Raw genomic sequence first — 15,209 nt, 5'->3', positions numbered from 1 at the left:
ATGGAAAATCCATGCCAATGCTTACACGATACTCATTCTGTTTCTGGCAGTTTATGTCTAACAGATAATGCAGTGGCTCCCGTGGAGGCATTCACAGCTACCACCTATCATCACAGAGAACCTATATAATTTATTAGCTATTCTTGGACAGAACCAAACTACAGGATCCTATAGATGAAGCATCTATCCCACAGAGAAATCCTTTAATATAGCAGAGGCTTATGTGTTCTTCTGTTTCTACAGTACATATCCACCACTCATGCCACAATCCTTTGAAATGTGTAGGGTTACCATATGGCTCCAGAAAAAGGAGGACGGATTGAAACAGCCGGGTTTTACTTCCATTGCTTTCAATGGAAGTAAAACCCGGATGTCGTAATCCGTCCTCGTTTTTCCGGAGCCATACGGTAACCCTAGTTTAAGGTCATCTGATTTTCCTATTATGACACGTTCTACCCAAGTTCTGTCCCGTGAGTGGGATTATGTGGCTTTATGCACTGTTCCAAAAATGCCTGCCCTAACTCTGCCTCTGTAGTTTCATACTTCAGTCCTTTCTGTTGAGAATCCCGAGGATCAGGTTTAAAAAAAAAAAAAAAGTCAGTGAATTCATGTGTACAAAGAGACGCAGCAAACAGACCATTAAAGAAAGCTGATCAGCTACCTGTTCTGCATTCTGGGCAGCACTCCCCGGTCACTGATGCCGTCAGGGTGCCAACGGGACAGGAAGAACAGGAGGGTGTATAGCAGGTCACAGCACCATTCTGGCACTCACAGTCCTTGCACTGACCTTCCGCCCACTTTAGTCCGCTCTGCAGTGGATGAAATTTCATTCAGTTACAGGGATATTATCATACACTTAAAGCCAATTGGGTCAAGGGCAAGCCGGGTCTCAACTAATCTCCGTCCAGAACGGCTGACCATTCCAAAACCACCAAAACTAAGAACATGGAACCCGCTGACTTCCTAACCAGTTTTCATTTCATTTGCTTAGGAAACTGAGATGTAATTTTTCCAAATCTGTAAACAGAAGATTAGGAGGACAATCCAAAGGCAGGCACATGAGCCATTAACAAGCATTAATTAATTTGCATCAAAGCCTTGAGTTAATGTTATTAGTGCATTTATGCTGAACACAGAAACACCCTCCCTGCGCACGTACACCCCCCCCCCCATCTTAGAGGTGTCAAGTCTCTTGCGGTAATGGATCTGCATTAATATTTCTCCTTTTAACACACCTTATTTTACTATGCATTTATAAGTAATCAACCGATTGGCATAATTATGTGGCTCATTACTGATTTTTCCATAGATTCTACACTAATGTTTGATAGCTAAACAGAAACCCTTAAAAGCACAAATAACATGCATACAGTATAAAAAGTATCTTAAGCATGCTTTAAACTTGAGTTATTGCTATTTGACATTGGCATACTTTGGCACACTGACATCCATGCCTGAAGCTGGACTCAGACAGAATTTCTAAGCTGCCAACCATTAAAGTGGAAAGCAAACTTCAAAAGCAGCTCCTGCTCTATGGCAGTGTTTCTCAACTCGGTCCTGGAGTACCCCCCTGGCCAGTCAGGTTTTCAGGATATCCACAATGAATATGCACGAAAGAAATTTGCATGCATGCACTTTCATTGTGGATATCCTGAAAACCCCGACTGGCCAGGGGGGTACTCCAGGACCGAGTTGAGAAACACTGCTCTATGGAACGGAAGCAACATTCAAAATGAGGAGAAAAATGAACCAGTGTTTGCATCACCAACTAGAACCTCAAGCCCAAAATAAGACGTGCCATGAACAAGGCTGAGCAGCAAGGGCACCAGACCTACGGGCAAGGCTCAGCCTGAAGAAACAGTGCTGGTAGGTGTCACGTAGCTGCCATAGTATTCCTCCACATCGGGGACCTTCATATTTACTCTGGCTTGTCTGAGGCTGGCTTGTCAGCTACCTCCCATATTGCTTGCAGAAATGACTGACTGGCTTCAGTGGGGTACGTCCTGTTTCTTCTGTTATCTGTAATGACCCCTGCTAACTACTAAAACCAGCGCATGCTGCTGCAAGGGCTTATAGAATCAATATGGATATTCCATAGGGACCTGCTACATGGACCCGAGCAGCGACTCCAACCTGCTGCTTGCACTAGTGTCGGTTCTCCCTCTGATGTCACTGCCGGATCCCGCGCCCAGGACATGACGTCAGAGGGAAAGCTAACACAGGTTGCAAGTTGGTGATGCTGCTCGCCCCGAGAAAACTAAAGAGGTACAGAAGGAAAGGGGGCGTGTGCGCACGGCGGGGGTGGAGAAGAGGGTGGGAGAGGGGCTCTACCACCCCAGGCACCTCTCACCCTCGTTACACCACTGAATATGCTTGAGGTTGATTTGCATACACTGAACATATACAAAATCTCTTTCATTACATATTCATTGCAGATAGCCAAAAACCTGACTTTTTGGCACCACTCCATCTGCCCATCTGGTGGTCTAGAGGGCTTTCGGGGCAGGAGCGATCTTCCTACGCTCCTGCCCTGTGCAGATCGCCATGAGGAAATGGCTGTAGGGAGTTCCCTTCGTAGTCTCGAGAGACTACGGGAACTCACAGCAGCCATTTCCTCATGGCGATCTGCACGGGGCAGGAGCGTAGGAAGATCGCTCCTGCCCGGAAAGCCCTCTAGACCACCAGGTAAGGCCGGGAAGGCGGCAGGGAGGAAAAAAATATGGGTTATTTTAAAATTAAGACTGCTTTTTTTATTTTCCTCCTCCCCAGAAAAAATCACGATTACATGAAACTGCAAATGGAGAAACCGCGAATGGGGAGGGGGAAGTGTACATGATAATTAACATTTTCTCTGCATACAGTGTGCTTTGTGTTTTTTTAATTTTAGGGTTACCATTATAAATTAATAAGATATTGTGTGTACATGAAAAATGAATGGAAGAAATTGGGGCGGGGTGAGGGTGGGGCTAGGGCATGATTGGGGGCGGGACTGAAAATTAGTAGATGTCCCATTTTGAGGAAAAAAAATAAATGGTCACATGCATGGGTACATGCAGCTCTCATTATTTATTTATTTGATTTTCTAGCCCATTCTCCCAAAAGAGCCCAGAGAGGGTTACAAGATTACATGGAGTTCATTTGATTACTCCTGCTATTAAGGAACATTAATTTATTAACACCACCCAAAATGGAAGACAATTTCTGTCAGTTAATGCCCTTATGAGAGGAGCTGAGGTAGCCTTGGGCCAGGAAATCTGCAACCTCCAGAACTTGAGAAATACAGTTGGCTTTCAGCAATAAAATGTTTAAATCACAACCAACTTAAGTCTTCCTTCTCATGCACTTAGGCCAAACACAAATCTCTTAAAAATATTTTTATCTTTACAAACTTAGTACTGTATACCATATGTTTCCAATCTCATATAGTCATAATCCCCTCTGTAAAAGGAGCAGATTTGTACAACCACTATTTTTGGCCAATTCAAAGGGGTTGTAGGCACCATAACAAATGGTCATTTGTCTAAAAAAAAAAAAAAAAAATGCTTATTTGGTCTTATTTCAGGAAATGTCACTTGTAGTAGGAAGCTTCATGTGCAGATTTTGATTTTGTAGAAGCAAGAGGCAGCAGGTGACAGATGGTCTTGATGCGACCTATTACCCACCGTCTCCTACCTTGAATTCATTATCTCAACAAGAAGCTGTCCAAACACAGCTTATACCTTCTGAAACCACACAGAACTGCAAACAGATGAAACATTAATCTTCCCAGTGAATTTATTACCCATAATCCTGCTTAAACTGCAACAGGAGAGTTAGAAATACAGTGATTTCAGCAATGATATTTTTCTGAAGCAACATAAAATAAGAACCCCAGGAGCAGATGAAACATCAGAATATTTCAGGCAGAAAATATACTAAAAGATTTATAGGAAAGAAATACGTTGTAAAAAGTACAATTCAAAATGCATTAGAGGAAACATTTGTTTTATTGATATATACAAAATGCTCTAAACTTTCAACATGAAAGAAAAACTGTTGAAATATTTAAAAAATAATTAAGAATTAGAAACCAAAAAGTATTGGTTAGACAAGTCTTTGTACCTTTTGCCAGAGCAAACCCAAATTAGCTCCATTTCCCAAAACTGTCTTAACAAGACCCAAAATAAAAGAGCTCATTTGTGTTCAGTCACGGTAGCTAAACTGGTTCAAACACTTCTGAATACAGAGTCCAGCTAATTCTGTTCTGTGATACAAATTCAAAGCAACAGTCCAAATGTTCAAAACAGTACTCATGGGTTAAGAAACTGCTGAGGCCTAAAATTACTTTAAAAGACCTAGTTTCAAGTTTCAAGTTTAATACGTTTTTGATGAATCGCTTCTTCTAAATTCGAAGCGATGTACAATATAATAAAATTACAATGTAAAAACAAAATCATAAAAGATACTACTAACAAGGTTAAAAAACAAATTTGACAAAACTGGAGATAAAAGGAAAAATAAGGGGAAGAAGTTACATTTTAAATACAGTAGAATATACATAAAGGGAAGGCACATATGGGAGGGATAATGACCTACAAAGGTCTTTGGCTAAGACAGTGGAAGGGAAGGGAAGAGAGAAGTGGCGATGGTGGACCAACAGGAAGGGGAGTGAGTTATGTTGTATGAGGTCTTGCCCTGTTATATCGTATTAGGTATTGCCATGCTTTTGACTACTATCACGCTCCCCTATGCATTGTCCTATCATGAAATGACCTAAAATGTACTGTCATGCTCTAGATTACTATACCCTGTTCTACTTTATTATGTATGTAAATTTGTAACCCATTCTGAGCTCTTCTGTGAGGACAGGATATAAATCCAAATAAATAAATAAATAACATCTGGCATATTATTTATTTATTCAAATTTCTATACCGTACTCCCATCCCAGCTCCTACCCACCCATGGCTGATCTTTTTATTTTTAGGCTCTTGAACCAATTAAGAAAGGGACATTGTTTTGATAGGGCTTTTTTTTTGCTTTCTCTTCTGTTTGCTTTCATCAGGTGTGAGTACTTCTGTGCACACAGTATGGCTGGGAAACATCATGTCACCAAAGATGTTGCACAGGTTACAACTTCTGCCTCTGTGCATACAGAAAATTTTACTCATGGAGATGGGGTGATTCCATGTGCAATATGTCTTCAGCTTGAATCTCGTCATGAAGGAAGACAAGAAACTGAAGAAGGAGGTGGCAAGTCTGAGCATCCATGAGAATGAGAGGCACATCAATGAAATGTTTCATGAGGCATCAAAGATTTTCAGCAGTAGGGAAGAAGAGGTCATGCTTAGGGACGACAGCTGGACTCAAATGATGGGACTCTGCCAGATCAATACTATGACTCTACCTGACCCTGAACTGAAGAGGAGAAGTTGCTGGATTCATGACCACTAGGAAGTGAAAGTAGTTGGTGATTCACTTATGAGGTTTACAGAGGCATCCATCTGCAGACCAGACATGTCGTCCTGGGAGGTGTACTGTCTGTCTGGTGCCAAAATTTATGATGTTACTGAGAGCTTGCCGAGACTTAAGCCTTGAAATGATCTCTGGACTGAAGGTCCTCCCAAGTACTAGCAAAAGAGCCTAGAGCCGTGAAAATTACCTTGACTTGATCCCCTAGGGGCCTTGGGTCTGTTGTCTGGTAAAGACTTTGGTTTATGATCCTGCACGCTGGCCATCAGATTGTCAAGACCCATACTAAAGCGCAATTGACCTTTAAAAAGCAAGTTGCTAAGAGTAGCCTAGGAGGAGGAATCTCCCACCCAATGTCAGATCAACAGCATTCTATAGGCAGAAATAGCATATGCAGAGACCTTGCTCAAGACTCTAAACAGATTATATAGAGCAACTGCCACATAATTCACTCCTGACATAAGGAATTGGGGATCCTCGTTGGCATCTGCCCCCAAAGCACGACCTAACCTCGGTTGGCAAGCACATGTAACGAACGAAGCCGCCACTGCCACCTTCAGTCCCAATTCCGCACTCTCAAAATGTCTCTTAAGGACAAAATCCAGTCTGCGGTCCTGTGAATCTTTCTACACCACTCCCCCTTCACTAGAGAGGAGATACGCTTGGTCACTTGTGTCACCAGATAATCCACCATCGGAAAAATAAACAGCTGATGAAATTCAGTGTCCATTGGATAAAGTTTTGTTATGGCTTTAGCCACCCAAAGGGGCCCCTCCGGGACCTTCCAATGGTTTGTCAGCATCTTAGTAATGTCCAGATAGGAGGGAAAGCATGTGGTCTGAGCCTTAGTGCTGCTCATCAGCGAGCACTGAGCAGTAGAGGTCTGAGGAGGCTCTATCTTTAATTCCTGGAGAGACTCGGTAATTATCTCAAGAAGCACTACAGGCTTAAACAGCCTGCGCACCATCGGATGCTGTCCAAGGACCAGGCTGCCCTTTGGTTGAGCCCTGGCCCTCCCCTGCACGATGCAGAATCTTCTGCTACTGAGGATCCAGACTAAGAAAGTAAAGGTATAGATACATAATTGCCTTCTTCTAACCAAACCCCTTTATCTTGTGCATGGCTTTGCTGTGAGGAAACTGCGCTCTTAAGGGGGACGACCCCTGGCAATACCACCATTACAATCTCTGAGGAGTCACTGTGGCCACTGTAATTCAAGTACACTTCATACTAATAAATTCCAAAGCAAAACCCAGACCAGGACATTCAGGAGTACCTCGAGGGTGCTCCTGTGCTCTACTCTGGGTTTTAATGGCAGATGGCAGAAGCATGGCTGTGCTTTGTTGGGGACGCACTTTCACCATTTCTCAGCTCCAGCCGGGATTTTTGACCTGGAACTTGAGCCATATGGAATCCTAAACCCCCAGAGGGACAAGAGGGGGATAAGCAAGTGGCTTATGTCCCCTTTCCCTCACATGCCACGTAGCATATAGGACATGGACGGTCCTTGGCCAGCCATCCAGTGCAAATCCGTTATGAGTCCTAAGTATCCTGGTCTGAAAAATCCATCTAGACTGATTTTGAGTAAAATCGAGGTATTCTGAGGCAGATAGAGGCTTGTAATTGAAAATTGGAAAATCCAAGATGGCCGCTGCAGCAGCTATTTTAGCACCAAAAATGGTCTGTGGGATTCATATGGTCTGTGGGAGCTATATGAAGGATAAAAAAATCTCAAGGAATAGGATTTTAAAGGTAGGGGGCCCTGTTTCTAGCTCCAGAAACCCTCAAATAGCTCTTTTTCAGATATCACTGCCCCCCCCCCTGATTTTTCTCATAGACTAACTGCCTGTATTAATTGTACCATGTTTGTGCTGGTTGCTGCTTGGACTGAAACTGGAGTGAGAGAAGCCTGGGAACCAGGATAGCTTGTTTCTTCAAACTGCTCTTCGGTCCTACCGGCCGGACTGAGACCTCAAATTCCAAACAGAACTCGTGCATGCAGATGGAGGAGGAAACACAGTCAGCATCCGATCCTTGTGAAAAACCACTACGGGGGTCACTCATTCTGCGCTCAAGCTCTCTGCAGACAAAAGCCGGAGTGAGCCAAGCTCCCAAGAGAACAGTCCCTGAGCTCTCAGACTGTTAGTGCAGGCTGGCAAAGCATGTGCCTTGCCAAGCAGGCTGCCTCTTGGCTAGACTTCTGCCCTCAGAGTCTGTGTCCTCTAGAAGCCAGAGATGTCCAGAGACCAGGAGCCTCTGCAGCACCGAAAAGCCTCATGACCGGATAACAAAAAAAAAAATGGAATTAAAGAAAATTAACCATGAACTGAACAGACATGTTCCTACCATCTTGCTGGTAGAAAGTAAAACTGAGGAATCAGAGGACAGCCCAGAGTGCTGGGAGGTAGAGCAAAAAAAATGTAAATGAGGGTCTCTACATCAGATCCCACAAGCAGAGCTGCACAACCCACATGTTCAAGAATGATGTGCCTATTGCACTAGAAATCAGGATTAAGTATATATGCTAGATTCAGGAAATGGTGCTCAAAAATTACAGGACAGCATTTTGTGCTGATTTTGGCATCCATATTTGGATGCCAGGACTTACGCCTGCTGAAACCAACTATAATTCCCACTGCGCAATTTGGGCACACATTCCTGGTATTCTACAACACTGCATGCAAATTTAGAAACGCCCCCAACCACCCACACACCTCCCCTTTTGGGTTGACCACTATGGGATTTGGACACACATTGTTATAGGATACCGTGTAGCAAAATATACACCCAATTCCAAACTAGCACCAATCTGCCCATTAGGACCCAATCATTGGCTCATTAGCCAGTTTTGTTGGGCACACAGCTTGGACTGGTATCCAAATATCAGCACCCAATTTTGGGCAAAATATATAGAATCTGGAAGTTATTGTATCAAGAGCAGAAATGGATGTACACTTTAAATATAGTTACTGCTTTGAGGTTAATGGGGGATGTTTTTGTAGATTTTGGGCTGGATTCAGTAAATCAGTAAATGGGAACAGCGCTATTCTATAAAGGGTGCTCTGGGATGAGTGCTCTTTATAGAACATTAGGTGTCGAATTCCACGCCCAACTCTGGACATGAGAATTATACTAACTAAAACCAGGTTTAAATCCTAGTATGCAAGTTGGGTGTAAATCCTCAGTAATTTATAACACTATGTAACAATTTTTTTTGTTGTTGTCCTGGGAAATAAGTGTTCTTTCTTAATTGTCTATGCCACAAAAGTACAGCAGACCCTCAATATTTGCAGGAATTAGGAGCAGAGCCGGCCCGCGAATAGGGAAAATTGTGAATAATTTTTTGGCCCGGCTCTGACCCACCCCCACCTCCCTCCTGCGTCCCCGACCTTACCTGGTGGTCTAGTGGCGACGCAGGGCAGAAGCGATCTTCCTACGCTTCCTGTGCACCCATGCTGTGAGTTCCTGTAGTCTCATGAGACTACAATGGAAACTCCCGTTGTAGTCTCGTGAGACCACGGGAATTCACAGCACAGCTCTGCACGGGGCAGGAGCGTAGGAAGATCGCTCCTGCCCTGCGTCGCCACTAGACTACCAGGTAAGGTCTGGGGGATGTCTGGGGCAGCGTTTCTCAATTAAAAATCAAGGCTAAAAAAATCACTAATAACCGAATTCGTGATTGCGGAAACCACGAATCGGGAGGGAGACTGTATAGAAAATGGCTATTATTCCTCTTAAACTTTGCTTTTGTGATCCGGACATTGACATTTTGAAATTTACCTTTTTTTGCAGAGCATTCCAGATTAATTCCAATATACTTAGGGGACCCTTTTACCCACTCCCTCATATCTTCTACATAACAGAGAGATCTATACCACGTGATTACAAATCAAACAATCTGACTAGTCAATTTAGCAATAGTTATGTTTCAGTTATATTTCTGTTATACTATATTTAAATACCACCTTCCTTGACCAAAATTAAACCCCAAACAATTCACAACAATCAAAAGACAATAATCACATGATCATAGCACTAGGCACTGGCTGAAGCCCCCAGTTTCTTAAGGGGCTTTGTCATTAATAAAGCCAGAGGATCAAAATGTTGTCTGCTTCCTTCATTAAGCATTTGAGTAATAAACTCACTGTTATGAAGCCAAAGAGCACTTACTCTCACATGTCTTAATCCACTTAGAACTGAGGCAGAAGTCTGCAGAAAGAAAAGAATACGAGTGGTGAGAGGCCACCAGCCTCTAGCTGATATCTACAAGAATAACTTAAAACGCACCTTAAAATCATGCAACAATAATTGTATAATTATATAGATTGATATGCCTCATCAGTTTAACATTTTTGGTTTAAAAATAAATGGTATACTCTATAATAAAGAGGCAGCAAATAATAATATAGAAATACACTAAAAATAATTACACTTCTCCCTCTGTATTTGCTGTGATAGGGGATTAACAGGCCCGCAAATACAGAAAAACCGAAAATAACTTTTTCATACGTTATTCGCTGTTTTCTATTAAAAACCATTGTGAATATGGTGAAACCGCAAATAACATGGTGGGAGACATGGCCTGTTCCTGAAGGAGAGGCAAAACACGGTGAAGAAAGTGCTGGGAATCAGCAATTTCTCTATGCAAACTGATGTAATTTTTTTGGGGGGGGAAGCCAGCAAGCTAAAAACCGTGAATAATCGGAACCGCATTGCTGAAACCACGAATACGGAGGGAGAAGTGTATTTTCAATAAAAATAGTAATGCACATAAATTATTAGCATCATACTTCCTACGGGTCAAATCAAATGCATGTAGCTAGCCATGTACAGGACTAGGTGATTATAAGACGTTTCCAAGTTTATTAAAATTTGACATACCGCTTATAATAGCTAAGATATGTACAAGGTTACAGTATAAAAAAATTTTTAAATAAAATTTGGGAGGAATAAAACGAAGACACAAAACATAGCACAATGTACATAAGCAAATGGAAGGGAGGACTGAGCTACAATTGAGAATAGGACAGAAGAACAACGATGGATGTAACATTAGGGTGGGGTAGCTATGCTCTTCCTTTGATGGAATCGGCGGGAATAGGGATGTCAGAGGTCATAAACATCCTTAAATAGGAAGGTTTTTAAGTTTCCCTTAAATTATTCAAGATTTGTCTCTTCACGTATGTACAGTGGAAGTGTGTTCCAAAGCGTAGGGGCAATAACTGAAAATATTCGCACAGGTAAAACAGTGCCTCAGTCATAGAAACAAGCGACATGAAAGACACCCACGCAGCATGGACTGGATTCTGTACTTGGCGTCAAAATATACATAGCATAACATAATAGCAAATTTCGAGACCGCAGAGCCATAAGTTCAATGCGGTTGACAAAAGATTATGCTATGAGAGAATACAGGAATAGTACGATATACAAAAATCTAATTGATCAAGAATTTGGAAAAAAGAAAAGTTTTCAAGAGTTTACTGAAATGCTCATAAGACGTGGATCTAATTAATAATGGACGGAAATCTTTGTCCTGGTAAGATGCTTGGTAGGAAAGACAATGCCCATGATGTTTCTTACTTTTACAACCCTTGGCTGAAGGGAACGTAAATAGGGCATGAGATTTGAACGCCAAAACAATGCACACCAAGCACTATTATCTAAACAGGATTTCTACTGGGTGCCGTTCATAGAACAGCATGTACCACCAGGCTCCACACCCAACTTCTGGGTGTGAGGATTTATCCCAACTAAAACCTAGTGTAAATTCTCATATGTAAATTAGGCGTGGATCCCCAAAATTCTATAACACTGTATGCACCTTTACAAACGTCCCTAATCTACCCGTACCTCTCCCATGGTCACACCCTTTTCCGTTGTACACTAACGGGTCCTTTTACAAAGCCACGCTAGCGGTTTTATCACACGCACCGGATTAGTGCACGCTAGCCGGAAATCTACCTCCTGCTCAAAAGGAGGCGGTAGCGGCTAGCACTGCGGCAATCTAGCGCGTGCTATTCCGCGAATTTAGGCCCTAGCGCAGCTTTGTAAAAGGAGCCCTAAAAGATTTGCACATGCATCTTCATAGAAGGGCGCTTAGCAAGATGCATGTGTAAATCCAAACTGATGTCACTTAATACCAATAATTGATTGCTAATGCCTGAGGACGTGGCACTGTGGCTTAAATAGCAGAGAATAGGAAAACCTTCTAGGCCTCGAGAATCTGTAAGGAAGCAATATGTTGGTATCTGCCAACATGAAGAAAATATAAACATTTTTTATATGTAAAAAGAAGTATGCAGCAAGAAGATGGCCAGGAAAACTGTGAATGAGCAATGAGGGTGGATAAAGAAAAAAAAAAGTGTGAATCCTTGCTGGATTATTAATGGAACTCAGGTAATGAAAGTAAAATTAAAATATAATTGAAATTTGCAGAGGCAGATAATCTAAAACTTTGCCTTACAGCCAAAAAGACTCCTTGCCCCTCCCCCCCCCCCACACACAGTTTTTATTTCCTGTTCTTAGTTCTGGGTACGTTGGTTAATCCCAGGATTTGTTTTTTGTTGCTTCCTTTTGCTCTCCTAACATTTATTCTTTATAATAATGCATTTTATTAGATTTTAGAGTTAAAAGCCTTGTTTTCTTCTACTAGCTACACAGGATCATACTGTGTGCATGCTTGGGATCCCAGAATGTATGTGTGTGTGTGTCTGGAAATATTGTATATATTCAAACAAACTTAACACATCTTAGACAATTGGCAACTGAATTCAATGATTTAAAAAAAAAAAAAAAAACCTGCAGAAGCTGTTTTTGGATTTCAATGAACTACTGTTAAATGACATCATTTGTCTCTTGTCTGCCATCTGCAATGTCCTACCATCATGTGCCCAGCTGCTCAAGCATCTTACTGTTACTGCAGCAGTTTTATCCATCATTCCTGGCATCAAGGAATATTTCTAATATTTAACAGATACTAATTTTCCCATTCATCCACTACACAGTTTAAATTCCCTTCAACGCCCATATCTGAAAACTAATCCAATCACCTTCCCAGATGACTGAAAAACACAGGCAACTGAATCTTTGGGAAGGCTGTACTAAAACCAGATAGAAATGGAAGGCTCTGTTTGTGATTTATAAACAGTTATAAAGAATATTGACCCCTTTTATACTTTAATAAAATGATTTAAATATAAAATCATACGTGTTTGAGACCTGTGCATATGAAGACAGAGTCCATGGGGATGGGGCAGGGACAGGGACAGAGTTCGCAGGGTCAAGGTGGGGATGGAGATGGAGCCTGTGGGGACGGGGACATTGCTCACAGAGATGGGGCACCGATGGGGGACAAACTTTGTCTCCATGTCATTCTCTAATAGAAGTGCACATGTTTGCAGGGAACATTTGCCGTTGGGAGTTTTCAAAGTGAAAGAATGCATTCACTTTCACTTCCAAAGCTGGCACAGTCCATAGGTAAAAAGTACCAGTACAAAATTGCCCATATGAAGGGCAATTCTATAATAGGGCACCTTTGTGGCATCTATTCTATAAAAGAAAGCAGGTGCCTACTTTTCTTTATATAATAGTAATGGAATAGGTCAAATCACAAACACGATTTAGGCACACACACTTACTTACACCAGCCACACCAGATAGATAAGTAAGATAAACCACCATATCTTGATATGTTCCATCTAGATATCTGAACAAACTAGAAGAGTGGGCGACAAAATGGCAGATGAAGTTTAATGTAGAGAAATGTAAAGTCTTGCATGTAGGAAATGGAAACCCGAAGTACAGCTATACGATGGGAGGGCTGGTAATGAGTGAAAGTACCCTAGAAAAGGACTTGGGGGTGATGGTGGACAGGACAATGAAGCCGTCGGCACAGTGCGCAGCGGCCTCTAAGAAGGCGAATAGAATACTTGGTATTATCAAGAAAAGTATTACAACCAGAACGAAAGAAGTTATCCTGCTGTTGTATCGGGCAATGGTACGCCCGCATCTGGAGTACTGCGTACAATATTGGTCGCCGTACCTTAAAAAGGATATGGCGATACTCAAGAAGGTTCAGAAAAGAGCGACGCGATTGATAAAAGGTATGGAAAACCTTTCATATGCTGAAAGATTAGAGAAACTGGGGCTCTTTTCCCTGGAAAAGAGGAGACTTAGAGGGGACATGATAGAGACTTACAAGATCATGAAGGGCATAGAGAAAGTGGAGAGGAACAAATTCTTCAAACTTTCGAAAACTACAAGAATGAGAGGGCATTCGGAAAAATTGAGAGGGGATAGATTCAGAACCAATGCTAGGAAGTTCTTTTTCACCCAAAGAGTGGTGGACACCTGGAATGTGCTTCCGGAGGGTGTGATAGGACAGAGTATGGTATTGGGGTTCAAGAAAGGATTAGATAATTTCCTGAAGGAAAAGGGGATAGAAGGGTATAGATAGAGGATTACTATAGAGGTCCTGGACCTGATGGGCCGCCGTGTGAGCGGACTGCTGGGCATGATGGACCTCTGGTCTGATCCAGCAGAGGCACTGCTTATGTTCTTATGAAAATCATAAATGACTGGTAGTTCCAACGCACCAAGAAATAGTCCATGAACACACTAGACTAGGACAGCAATTTTCTTAGTCAAAGAACTTTGGAACTTTCTGTCTGTAAATCTTCGAACTATGAGTTCAAAAGATACTGTACATTTAAAACTGAACTAAAACCATTTCTTATTACAGATGCATGCTGCAAGAGATAGCTGCTCTAGCTCTTGGTAGTATTCTGCAAGACATGGAAAGTTTAACCCTAACTGTTTTTCCCTCCTACTTTTCTATCATAATTGTATTTCAACTATTTACCTTACATGTTGATGTAATGTGATTTGTTTTGTATTGGAACCCATTTTAGATTATAAGCCGCCAAGACAATTATCGCCCTTACAGCAGAATAGAGAGACATCAATAAACTTGGAAACTTGAAGCCTGTGAGATATAGATAATCTGACTTCTCCAGATAGTTTAGACTTAACAGAGTTTTTGGAATCATGGCAAGAAACAATTCACAAAAGATTTACTTTGTTAATAACATTATCTTCAGTAGATAAAAAGATGGTCACTATGAGAGTTTATTTTTCAAAGAATGTACCCTTTTTTGGCCAGACTATATTGGCGTTCCCTGATGTCTCCAGACAAACTCAGAAACGATGTAAATCTTTCCTCCAGCTGAAGCCTAAAATTCTGGCTGGAGGTAGATCCTTTTTCCTTAAGTTCCCATGTAAATGTCTAGTGACATGGGGTACAAATTCATATAGTTTTTTTAAGATCCAGTGCATCTAGAAACTTTTATTGGTAATAAAGGTTCAAATGTATGTACTTGATAGGATCAGGTTTAAACAGGGTTAGAAGAAATTTACCTGCTCTGCTTGTATCTCTTGTGTTGTGGGGGGGTTTTGTTTGTTTGTTTGTATTTTGGGGGGGGTTATTGTTTACCTTCTGTTACACTTAATGTGGGCTTTTTCTTTTCCTCTTTTTTTTGTTACTTGTATGTAACAATTTATAATCTAATTATAATCTAATAAACCCTTCCTCAATCCTCTCCGAGGGGATTTTGGGATTTTTTGGACCGAGCAGTTCTGTTGGGGAAGAAAGTGATACTTCACTGTTGGATCTCCTCAGAACCTCCTACTCTTGCACAATGGTGTACACTGATGCTACAACAAGCCTCCATGGAATGCTTACAACTATCATCTCTGGA

The 15,209-nt window shown here is 41.7% G+C and overlaps 1 protein-coding gene across 6 annotated transcripts in view; it reads right to left on the bottom strand.

The window, feature by feature from the left end:
* Positions 1 to 15,209, bottom strand: part of FRAS1 (Fraser extracellular matrix complex subunit 1) — a 741,777-nt gene that overhangs the window by 409,723 nt on the left and 316,845 nt on the right. For all 6 annotated transcript variants that reach the window (XM_033963431.1, XM_033963422.1, XM_033963441.1 and 3 more), the window contains 2 exons: positions 9,622 to 9,660; positions 662 to 809 (listed from right to left, as the gene is read on the bottom strand). In XM_033963431.1, the coding sequence (XP_033819322.1) occupies positions 662 to 809; positions 9,622 to 9,660 (187 nt within the window). The remainder of the gene's footprint in view (positions 1 to 661; positions 810 to 9,621; positions 9,661 to 15,209) is intronic.

Source organism: Geotrypetes seraphini, chromosome 1 (assembly GCF_902459505.1).
Source record: "Geotrypetes seraphini chromosome 1, aGeoSer1.1, whole genome shotgun sequence".
Taxonomy (NCBI): domain Eukaryota; kingdom Metazoa; phylum Chordata; class Amphibia; order Gymnophiona; family Dermophiidae; genus Geotrypetes; species Geotrypetes seraphini.
Note: the sequence above shows the minus strand (reverse complement) of the source record. Positions and strands in the feature narration are given on the sequence as shown.